Genomic DNA, 12509 nt, shown 5'->3' on the forward strand with positions numbered 1-12509 from the left:
TATAGAAAGAGTCAGAAACTAAGAGAGAAATATCAGCACAGGAAATAAAACAAGAAAACGTTATTTCTTCAAGAACAGAGAATCATCTGGCCTTCAAATTACTTAGTGGGCAATGAATTTTAGATCAGATCCTGCTAACTGCTACATATGCATCTCTTCCCTGTACTTGCTGGCTCAAATTAACACAACAGATTGTTCTTGCTGATTCAAAATTATGTGTGGCAATAAATTCAGGAAAGTGAAACAACTTTCATATTAATTACGAAATACTTAGAAAGTTCCTAAGGCTAAAATCCTGCAAAGGAATACCTTGTATCAGCCATGATGACCTGGAGATCCTGAATTAACAGAGCTCAGCCTAGTGATCTGCTCAATTAACACTCTTGGTACGAGGTTGGCATCTACTCAATTGATGAGATCTTTATGGACAGATGCACCTACTGAAAGAATGGGAGTCACAGCTGTGTCTCCAATCCACTTTTCATTAAGAATAAAATTCCAGGGTCTTGATGGCAATGATCCATGTAGATGAACATCTATTCATGTTCAAACTAGTGTAAATACACAGTTTACCTCTCAGCTTTATTTTAAAAAGAAATAAATGGCAAATTAGTTCAGTTTTGGTTTGTGGGTTTGGATTCTAAGGCATGTGTATTCTGAGACACTTGAGCACTCCCCTGCTAATCATCTCTCCATTTCTCAGTCCATCACGCTTGCATGCCAGCATAGCCCAGCACTGTGCTCACAATTTCACTGATGCACTGCCTAATTAACAGTTTTAAGAGCTCCTTCTTTCAAAAGCTGACACAACTATAGCAGAGCAGCCAGAATACACTCAACATTTTACACCTCCAGTGTAATGCCAAACTTCAAGCTTAGCACTAAAATTCTGAGGCTTGCACTGAACCAGTGAGTCCAAGGGCAAACACCACCACCTTTCTCTGGACAACTGCACTCGAGCAGCTCCAGCCCAGGCAGAGCACTGCAGAAAGAGCATGGTAAGATTTACCAGAGCTGTTCATCACCACCACACAACTCAAAAGTTGAGTTCAGCGTGTGCTGAAGTGATACAATTACACATGGCAAGGAAGCGGAGGTCTGGATTAGTTTTACACAGCCTACAGTGACCTCTCGGCTCTTGTTTTAGAGAAGGTAACACTTGCCAACGCACCCCTACTAGATAATGTGTATGAAATACTATCAAAAATAACTCAGTTCATACTGTAGATAGAGCTTATATGCAAAATCATAAATGCCCAAATGTATTTGAGCACTGTTAAGCTTGCCTTAAATGTAGCTGTCAAGTCAGAACTATTCGGTAGGAATGTATTTATAGAAGGGTTTCTTATGGATCAGCCAAGGTCAAATGCCATTAAGTGCTATCATCCATGTGTACATGCAGTACACATAAAAATGTCACTTCATTAAATTAGTGGGTGACACAACTGGCAGAAAGGCAAATAATATAAATATGGTAGCTTTATAAAGTAATCTGCATGATCTAAATGTAATACAGAAAACAGGTTTTCATAACCACTAATGCACTGCTACATGCCCAAAAAGAGTAAGACTGTACCATAGAAATCTGTGACAATATCAAAATCATTTATCTTAGCATAGGCAACCTAACAACAAGCTTTCAACAAGACACAATGAGAGAATGAGCGCTCAGCCAACGCCTCAATGAGGTTGCAATAACCACTTCCCTTTGTGGATGTCTTTGCTGACACCTATCACAGCAATGAGCACACAGTTCTAGCATTCCTCTCTCCATCTCTTAATCAGAACAAAACCAGAAGAACCCCACCAAGTGCTGGCTGTGCATCTCATCTATGCTAATGAGTAGAAAGTCCTCCATGACTTTTCTTTATTTAGCAGAAGATGGGTGGCAATAACATGCCACACATTTTGGTTGGTTGGTTGTTTCCTGGGACGTTTTATTTTGCCTTCGTAACTGCCTGTGAGAACAAACTAAATGCAGAGTTCTCCATCTCATAATGCCTCTAAACTGGGAATGCACAGGTCTTTTTTGAAGATAGGCTTTAATCAAACACAAATAATTATGCTCAACACAGGCATTAATAACTGTTAAGGCACACAAGACAGCAAAAATCCCATTAGAACATCTAACAGTCTCTCTTGGGCCCCGAAGGGGGATGGGAGGAACATCATCAATCAACGTATTTGGCTTCATAGATTCTCCTGCTGAAGGAACAGATGGATGTGGTCAGCCATGCTGTGGTCAGGAAGGTACGCAAAGAGAGTCTCTTCATTTAGAGCCACTGAATAAAACATCCCTTGATGACAGTGGAATTGCTATCTAGAGAAAGACAGCTTATTACCTCAGCTTCTCACGTCTTTCAAATTTACACCATGTGTTAGAGATCAACAGCTACTTTTTCGCTTTTTACGGCTTCCCAAAAATAAAGCATGCACACAAAATACAGAATAGCAGCTGTTTATGACTTTTTACACTGTAAGGAAATGAATTCCATTTTGAATTCCATTCCACATTTTTAGTTTTGGTTATGTTATTTTTGGAGGATGGAATAGTGGCATTCCAGCTAGTCTTTTTAAGATGCTTTCCCTGACTCTCAGTTCATGTTGCTGTATTTCTCCTTTTAACTGAAAACACATTTCCACTTTTGATAATTTACACTGCAAGGGAGCTGGTTAGTAAACAAGTAAATTTTTCAATATGAATATGCTTTCATACTCAGACTATTTAGCAGCACACCAATGCAAAATTAATGTCAAATTTCATAAAGCAACAATGCCAGAGAGCAAAAGAAGGTGCTTTTACAGGAAATCTGTTGCAAATTTCCTAAATAAGAATAATAAATAGTCCATTATTTCATACACAGATATGCAGACTGCACAAGCTAGGAAATTTGATTGATTAGCATAATATTTCATTGCTGCTGGTTTTTAACAATACTTACAGACAGAGTGTAGAGAACAGTGATGACCTTTACTGTAAAAAAATGCATTTACAATCCAGCTAACACTCTCCCATAGTTTGCTTTCTCGATGTATTACATGAAGCAGTCTACATTGCTAGCATATAAAACAAACAAAAAAATCAAGTTCTAAGCAGCCCAGTCTCAATTTTGCAGCTAGGATTTATCTTCAGAAACACAAACATATTTTAGTGTATTCAATCTACATCCAAGGCATGGGGAGGTGACAGAATAAAAGAATCATGCATATAAAAGTATAAAAGCAGAGTGTGAAAAAGTCTACTGGGGTTAAGTATTAACCTGATGCATTTTTCAGAACGACTGTACTATTTTTAACTGCTCTTTTTTGGCCACAGGTCAAAGTTTTCCAAGCAAAATACCAAAGTGAAAACGCTGGGAGCGAAGCCCAGAGGCAGCTCTCTCTGCTTTGACCTAGGCAAAAACTTATCTGAATCCAGTCAGATATGTAGCACTGTTTCCCACCCCCCTCCATTGACTATGGCTGTCATTATGCCTCGGAACATGTATGAGAGGAGTAACAGCACCACAGCCTCAGGAAGAACATTTTTCAGATGTTATAGGAAATTCCTATATTCTCCACACAGCACAGGCATACATTCTGTTCAGTCAGTTCCTGTATTTTTGGCCAAACAGAACTGAGTCATTTGAAAGCACAAAAAAAACCACAGTGTATGTGCCTTGAGCAACTGCTGGAAGGACTGGGATTTATTCTCCCTTTTTCTGCTCCTCATAACTGGGACACATTGGAAATCTTGGGGCAGACTGGAAATATAAGATTTGAAGACCCTAACATATTTATCAGTTAAAATACCAATAATTATAATATTGATAATGAAAATAACGATAACAACAGTGATAATAATAATGATAATAATCTGTCTCTTGGCTGCATTTATAGAGTTCAGATGGTTAAATGAGAAAATCTAACCCCTTTCACACTTCTTCACAAGGGCATTGATTTCTCACTAAAGTAAATTGTATTTCATACACTCACACGGAAAAATGCTATTTGAAACAGGACACAGGCGAATCAATTTGCCCCAATGAAAAATAAACATGAAGGGTCACTGGACCCCCCAGTTACATTTCTCTCTTAGGCGTGTCCCCTTTTCCTGAATTATTTCCACATCTCACAGCAACCTCAGCTTCACCAGGGGACGTTTCACAGGGGTGAGCGATGGGTGCCGGCAGCGCACACAAAGGCAGGTACTTTGGGGACGGACACGCTGGGATTCCCAGGCGCGAAAGCGAACGGTGCGAACGATGCCGGGAGGGAAAACAAGGCGCTTTCCTCTCCCTGGATCAGATCTCGCCAGGAACGTTTCTCGCTTTCCCCCAAATAAGATGTTGCTAATCGGGGAGCGCTCGCTTTCCTCTCACGGTCCCCTCGCCCAACACCGTCCCGGAGGCGAGGGCCGCTCCCGCCACCTCCCCGCTGCCGGTGGCCCGGCCGGGGGCGTGGAGACGATCCTTCGTCCTCCCCCAGGAAAGCACTTTCAGGACGCGGGAGCCCTTTCCTTCCTTCCCGTTCCCTCCCGCCCGCCTGAGGCGAGGGCAGTGCTCTCTTTGTTCCCCCGCCGAGCGCTCCCCCCAGGCGCGGCCGCCCCTCACCAGCAGGCTCTCCACGTTGACCGGGGAGCGCGGGTCGCGGATCATGGACTCCAGCTTCCTCTGGCGGCCCTCGAGCATCCCCGCCGTTGGCTCCAGCGCCTCGGCCGCCAGGGGAGCCGCCGACATCTTCCCCGCCGGCTGCTGGCTCATCCTCCGGCCCGCCTGGTGCCGGGCCCGCGGAGGGCACTGCGCGGGGCCGCCCGGCGGGCCTAGCGCGGCGGCGAGCCCGGGAAGGGCGGGGGCGGCGAGGCGGGAGCGGAGGGCAGCGCCGCCGGTGGCCGCCGCCCGGGCATGAAGGGCGAGGGAAAACGGCCGCTGCTCCGCCCGGGCGCGGGGAGAGGGAGGGGAGAGAGCTGGAAGGGAGGGACGGAGCGCTTCCCGCCGTGCCTCCGCCTCTCGCCGCTCAGGGCGTCCCTTGGCGGCCGCCGCCTCACTGCCCGCTCCGCCGGGACATCGCTCTGAGGGCGGGGAGAGGCGGGGAGGGAAGGGGGAGCGGCTGCCGCGGGGTCGGGCTCAGAGTGCGGCTCTCTCTGCAGCGCTCGCCGGCTGCTGGGGCGGGAGCCGCGATCCCCGCCAGCCTCGCTTTCCCTCTCCGCTTTCCGCGTTCCGCCCACCGCCGGCCCGGCGCGGCCTCCCGCTCCCGGCCCCGCGCAGGCCGCCTCCCCTACCCACAAGGCCCCGCTGCGAGCGGCGCATTGTTCGGCGCTCGCCCGGCGCCCGGCTGCAGCCCTGAGCTCGGCGGGGCCGTGCCCGGCCTGGGCAAGGCAGCCGCTCGGAGACAGGGCTGTGTGCGTTTTGGCTCATGAGACCTCAGCCTGCCCGCATGGCGTCAAGCACACAGGAAAAAAAAGCCAGAAATATTTGAGAAGGTGGGAGAGCAGTGTTTCCGATACAGCAGCAATGCTCACGGCATGAATCAGAGATTCGTGGAACGATTTGGGTTGGAAAGGACCTTAAATATTTTCTAATTCCAACCCCCCTGCCGTGGGCAGTGGCACCTTTCACTCGGCCACATTGCTCAGGTCTCCTTCCAGCTTGGCCCTACCACATCAGGGATGGTGCCTCCACAATTTCCCTGGGAAATTCCAGTGCCTCACCACCCTCATGGAAAAGATTTCTTTCCCCCATATCTAATCTAAGCCTACACTCCTTGAATTTGAAACCATTCTCCCTTGTTTTGTTGCTACATGGTCTTGTCAATAGTCTTGCCCTTTTCTATAAACTCCCTTCAGGTATTGAAAGGCCACAATAAGGTCACCCCAAAGCCTTCTCTTTTCCAAGCTGAACAGTCCAAATTCTCTCATAGGAGAGGTACTCCATCCCTCTCCTGTGTGTATATCCTACATGTATGAGAAGGAGAATGAAGAACTAGGCAGAGGGGAGCTGTGCTGGGGAAGGCGCAGGCCATCCTCATGCCCCTCGAGGAAGATGAGCCTCCACACTGTGCTGGAGATGGGTACAGCCACCTTGCTGCGCTCGGTGGGCACTTTGAGGGGACAGGATGCTGTTTATCAGACCCAGGCAAGAGTGGCTACAGCAGGGAGACTGAGGCTACTGATGCCTGAGCTGTGGCTGCAGGGATGGAGGTGGGGAATTGGATGGTAGGGACGCTCCATGGAATGCCATGTGAAGTTGTGGCCAAAATATGGTTCCAGCAGCCCTGAGATGTGGCTGCTGGGCAGATGTTCTGGGGCAGAACAACAGAGACTGTGGAAGTGTCATTCACTAAAGTGGAGGGACCTCAGGGAGGAAAGGTTAACATTTTACTGTGTTGACTTGCGGCTGATAGCTGGCTGGCAGTGAGCTGATGTCAGAAATGTGGCTCAATATTTTAACTTTAAAGGAAGAGGAGAGAGAGTCAGAGAAGTAAATATGTGAGTCACTTGCGAGATCACACTCAGTGATATTCTGAGTCAGGGCCCTGGTGCTAAACAACTCCCAACTTGAGGGAAGGTCTGCTCTGAATATCACCCAAACTCCATAACTGGATTCTGCTTTTACAGTCCACTGAGTCAAAATCCTCAAGCCTCACAGAAACACGCACACACGAGAACATTTTGAAAAGTCAATATGGGCGTTATCGCTCACGCTTTACAGTGAACCACACTGAGTTTATGAGAGTTTTCTGAAGGAACTGGTGAAATCTGTTTAGGAGAGGCACTGGTTATTTATATCTTAGAACTACTTCATCGTCAAAACAGATTAGGATCTGCTTAACTGCAGCACCACCAGAAAAAAAATCTCATCGTCTCCTCAAACAGTTTACTTTGCTAGGAGATAAAAGAAGTGAGTGTGAGAATGAATTGGGTTGCTACTAGGATTATATGTGGGTACTAACTGGATCATGAAGTTACACAGCCTTGCAAAACAGCAGTTCAAAACTCTAAATTACCTAAAATAAACATGATTTCTTCACTTGCAACCTATTCATTAGCTAATTTTTAAAAGTAGCACAACAAAAATGTTTTGGCTTTTTAAAAGGATTTAAAATAGGTTTGGACAACAGACCAAACATAATAAGTGTGTCTCTAGTGATCAGTAAGGAGCTTGTGCTAAGTTCTGTTACTTTGAACAACAATTTTGGGGACGATTTCAGTGAACTCAGAGTTGGGCACTAGGTGATCTGATGATCTAAGCTCTTAGTTTCCTCTTAGCTATAGGCAACGTGCTTCTTTTTTGTTTTAGTTTTTCTTATCTATAAGCTTTGTAAAAACTGATCTTTAGCTTATGTGATTTAATGGCTTTGTTCAGAATGCTATCTAAACAAAGGTAACAAAATCTTAAATAAGCATAACAGCCCTTTTTACATAGGAAAAAAAGTGTGATTTTGACTTCAAAAGCAAGTGTGTAGAAATAGTACCTTCTTGAAATTCTTGCCCAATAGATCTATTCTTCCACCCTTCAGGACATATCTGTTTACTAGCTAAACAAGTTTTACTCTGTTTAGGAGACACATTGACAAAGGTAGTCAGCTGAATTCCTTTGTATGACACAAATCCTCAACAAAATCGTCAGCAGAAGATTTATTGCTGGTTGTAACTGACTAAGTAACAAAAATAGTACTCAGAAAGTCCAATCCTTCTCTCAGTGTTTGCAAAAAAACTCTGTTTTAATGTGCCCTAGAGGAAAAATGACACCACCTTCTGTGGTCTTTTTACAGTTCTACTTTTTCTGCCTTCAGTGGTGTAAATCTCTCAGGGTATCACCTATTCCTACAAGGACTATCTAAGGCAGAACTCTTCCTACTCTCTCTCTGTATGCTAGTTTTGAAGTCCCATGCAGTGAATTGTCAAATGTTATTTACTATGTTTTGTAAGGCAAAGTCCAAGCCTTCCAGTATGTCTGCTGTAGCTTTAAGCCTAGGACTCCACAGTTGGATCCTTCATCTCTCTCTCTATTCCCTGAAATGCTGCTGAACTCTTTAGATAATCTACAGTCCAAATATGTTTTAGGTGTCCCAAGGCAGTAGGGAATTCACTGTTGACCATTTTCACAACTGGCTACATTTATAGGTACAGATTTGTAAGATGTTCATACTTGGGGCTTACTGGTTAAAAGCCATCAGCTTCAGGTAGTTCCTTTAGGGTATTCCATAGTCCCCAAGCTGATTCAGGGAGAAGAGGGATTTGGCTTTGGACCTCAGGCATGCTTTCGCTACTATCGCAAAAGAAGCAAAAGGAGACAAACCACCCATGTGTGCATCTGTTTTAAGAGATGGGGCTGTGGTTTTAGCACTTGCTGCTGGCTAAATAAGGCTTTTGCAAATCCTCTTTTCAGGCTCTCTCTCTGAAAATATTTGAAGAATACAAGAGCACTACCAACAGGGGAGTTGATTCTCCTAATAGCTAGGTTCTCTAAAATTTAGATCACTAGATCTCGTGAATCTAGTCCATCTTTGTGTTTTGCATATGGGAGAACAGCTAGAAGAGCTAAGTGAGTTGCCAGAGATATCATGGACTATCTCTGTTCAGTGACATGAATCAACTCTATCCCAAATGAGAAGCAAGTTGTGACAACAGAGTATGATGGACAAAACACCTGTCAGTAGTCCAAGCAGATAGAGTCTTTGAAAGCTGCCAAAAGTAAACCATGTCAAACTGCTACACGCAAAGGCGCGTAACTATCGTCACTCGCTCAGGACGCTGCACTGACGTGGATCAGTGTTGTTGTGATGGAAATAGGACAAGTCATGTTTTAGATAATGAGGTCTTGAGTCTTTGGAGGGCGTAGCTAAAGATCATCATTCTACTTCCAGAAAATAGATTTATGTCATTAGTACAGGGGTTTCTTTACTTTTATATTCATAAATATGAACTAGAGGTGAAAAGGAATATAAGTTTATTGTCAGTTTTGTTTGTTTGTTTTATTTTTCCTTTCTCACATGATAGTGTTCAGTCAGCTTAAGGGTTAATAAATTATTTTTTCTGGATTAAAAATAAACTTCTTCATTTTAGGTTAGTGAAAACAGACAGGAAGACAGGTACACAACTTGTAGTACATAGGAGTACAACTTGTAGTACAACTTGTGTACATAGGAGTTACATTTTTGAAGGACTTGCAAAGTCAGCCTCAATCTTCATCATTAATATACTGATTCCAGTATTGTCTTGGGACAAATAGTACAGTTATGTAAAGTCCACAGGAAAAAAACCCCAACATTGTTTAACATTCTTTCATTTAATTCATCTCTTGCATTGTAACAAGAGGCTTTAAATACAAGCAGCTTTTCAAACCCCATGTGTTTCCAAACCAGCCTCAGTAAGACTGACACTACCACATCAATTACTAGCACAGGCCAGCTATAAAATTACAAAACCACTCAGCCATCTGTATAATTAAATGCAAACCAAAGTAATCAAGCAAATGCTAAAGAAAATGTCTTCATCTGGTAAGCTTTGTAGGTAAAGGCCTATATCTACTGTTCTGCTTGGAAAGGCATGTACCTTTGTCTCTGAAGGTCCGCCAGGTAGCTGCTTCCCATTTTTTCAAACAGCATATATAGCTGAAAAATATTAATAAATACCAACTAATAATAGAATTATTAGTTGGTATACTGTCAGTTGCTGTGTTAAAGTCAGTATCTTAAGCACAAATACCAAGGAATCAAGAAAAGGAGGTGTGAATCAAAAGTGGCTGTGTAATGTCTGGGTGTGTCTGATAACGCAGGACTTGGTCTCTGCCTGGCTCTTAATTGCTTACATAACTCCCCAGCTAAATAACATTGCTTTTGTTAATAAGGTAGTTTCACAGTTTCTTGGATGCATTGCGAAGACAGAAGTGAAGCTGTGAATCTAGGTTAATTGAAATGCTTACGTGATGGTGATATGCCAGATTCTCTGCTGTAAGTCTCAGGAGGAAACTTGCAGTAAGTGTAGCTTGGAGAGTAAGGACAAAGTGACCTCGAGTTTTTCTTTGCTGCTTTGTGCATATAGGTGAAGCTTAGGGCTCTGTGGCCCTAGGTGTAAATCACAGTTTGAGAGACTGCTGTGATTTATGAAATCCTTGCTGTTATGCTGTCAGTAGGCTGTTTATACCTCACAGTACCTTGGAGCAGAGGAGGGTTTTTGCAGCTCTTCTTTCTGCAGCACTTCCTTTACATGACACATTGTAAAGGTTGAAATATTGGAACTATGCAGGAGTACAATGCTGCTGGTCCTTTGGAAGTGCTGGCCAGAGCTTCTCAAAGCTGTCTCTGCGTCCTTTTAATTTGACAAGGTGACTAGAGATTGATTCAGACCTGTCACTTGTATGCCTGTAACAATCTCTTCCAGTGAACACATACCTGTAAGAACAAAAGCTTTTCTGATAGTTTATTCTGTATTTAAGATCAAACATTTAAACATTAGATACTGAATGGGAATTATGAGAAATGTGGCCAAAGTCCCATGTTTTCCTAGATGAGGCATAATCTGAACCAGCATTTTCAGCCTGATCTGATCCAGAATTCTTTAGCAGAATGAGAACCCATGTATGCATTTTCCTTTCTCCATCCTGTGGCAATTCATGTTACACAGTACACCTTCAAATAAAGTTCCTAGACACTGTCTTGCAGGATGGTGTGTGGTTTTGCAGAAAATTGCATTAAGAAGAAATGGGATGCCAGGAAGAAATGGCTTTGTAGCCTTTCAATGAGAACACTCAGCAGGATGGAGGCAGAGAGGGAGGTGGCAAACTTAGCGACCTTCACAGTTACACAGCTATTGAGTTTTTTTGAATTGTCATCTTGGATTTTGGTGTAAGAACCACTGGAGGCACCTAATCAATCTTTCTTTTGATCTGGCCTTTTGCCATAAGTATGCAGGAACTGGCTTGGAAAATGACAGTAAAACCCCAGGCACTGAATGCTCCCTGCAATTAGGGGGAAATGCCAGTAGACGATGACTTGGATAGAGCAAGCTAAAAAAAGATGATTAGTGTAGAGGTTCTGTGTGCATCTCTGAATACCCACATTATGTGTCTCTGCATCAGCACTGTCATTCCTGTGATCTGCTTTTCATCAAGACTTAGCTACTGTTAATTGTGGGGAAACCAAGCCAGTCCAGCTGATACCAGGGTGTAAACAACTACAGTGGCTGTGCCTGCTCTCAGGGAACCTGCAGGGGCTGTCAGAGACTGGTAAGAGCAGTTGTGAGTGCACGAGTGAAAACACAGCTTTGCATATAAAAGTGGAGGGAGGAAGGAGGGAAGGAAGGAAGGAGGAAGGAAGGAAGGAAGGAAGGAAGGAAGGAAGGAAGGAAGGAAGGAAGGAAGGAAGGAAGGAAGGAAGGAAGGAAGGAAGGAAGGAAACATGGACAATATGTTTAACTACTGTTATTTCTAGACTTGGCTGTCAAATAATAAATGGGATTACTGTATGAAGAGGCTGACATAGAGATGATCTCAGTTTTGCCCCAGTCTTTGGTGATGGGGGAACAATATTAAAATGAAACACTACACATGGATAAGAAAAACGTATCTTGTAGTACTTTAATTTTCCATCTTTATGGGTAATAAAAATTAAGGTATTACAGGAGGTAATTACAACCAAATTGGAAGAAAACTTGGAAGATTTTGATGTGAGAAAGCTGACATTAGTGGGAATTATTAGGAGACGTTTTTTATAGGAGAATAAAACATTCTGAAGGATATCATGCTATTCCCAAAGTAAAAAGAACTCACTTCATGTAGGATAACAATGCCTTATGAGGTGAAATAGAGAGGTAAGTATTAGTTGAATACTTGAGGATTTGTTTTGGTAGGAACTATAAGGAGCAGTCCTGGTCCCTCTTGTTTAAACTTTTTGACATTGGAACCTTTTTGTTTACCAGCATGAAATCCAGGACTATGCTGTTGATCCTGTTTGCATCAGACAACATCAGTAGACAGTTGAGGGTTGGGATATTGCTCAGAATATCTGGATCAGCTCAATGATGGGAATGATAGAAACAGGACATTTTAAAAATGGTAGAGTCTATAGAGAGAGTGCCCTTGGGGACTAGTAAGAAATTCTGATGTAATGTGGGAACGTACCACTTGGAAATAGCTGAGGAGAATTACTTCAGGCTTACATTAGCTAATGAAAACATGGAATTAAAAAGTATAAATGGTATTTGTAAAATTTAACAAAGATACTCAAGTGAGATAGGATAGGGCAAGATCCAGTTAGAACACTGCGACATAAATAGGTCCATTCCTCTGATTGGAGAAGAGGAACTGAAAATGGGAATTTGGCAGAGATAAAGGAACAAAGCAGCCTGTTTCATGGAGATAGCTTGAATAACTCAGTTTTCTAGATCCAGCAGAGAAGTGAATGAGAATATGGTGGTGTCTAAAGATACACCAAAAACAGCAACCAAGGAGTTTAAGAGCTGTACATTACAGAGGAGTGCTGGCAGAAGAGCATATGTGAGTAAACTGGTCACAGATGAGTGCAGATGG

At 43.4% G+C, this 12509-nt stretch overlaps 1 protein-coding gene across 2 annotated transcripts in view; it reads right to left on the reverse strand.

The window, feature by feature from the left end:
* The window catches only part of ROCK2 (Rho associated coiled-coil containing protein kinase 2), a 104398-nt gene extending 99255 nt beyond the window's left edge, over window positions 1–5143 (reverse strand). Inside the window, exon 1 of one of the 2 annotated variants that reach the window (XM_064707723.1) lies at window positions 4593–5143. In XM_064707723.1, coding sequence (XP_064563793.1) covers window positions 4593–4742 — 150 coding nt within the window. In that variant the 5' untranslated portion in view covers window positions 4743–5143. The remainder of the gene's footprint in view (window positions 1–4592) is intronic. The other variant, XM_064707722.1, reaches the window with a different exon arrangement.
* Between the last annotated feature and the right edge of the window lie 7366 nt (window positions 5144–12509).

Source organism: Zonotrichia leucophrys, chromosome 3, assembly GCF_028769735.1.
Source record: "Zonotrichia leucophrys gambelii isolate GWCS_2022_RI chromosome 3, RI_Zleu_2.0, whole genome shotgun sequence".
Taxonomy (NCBI): domain Eukaryota; kingdom Metazoa; phylum Chordata; class Aves; order Passeriformes; family Passerellidae; genus Zonotrichia; species Zonotrichia leucophrys.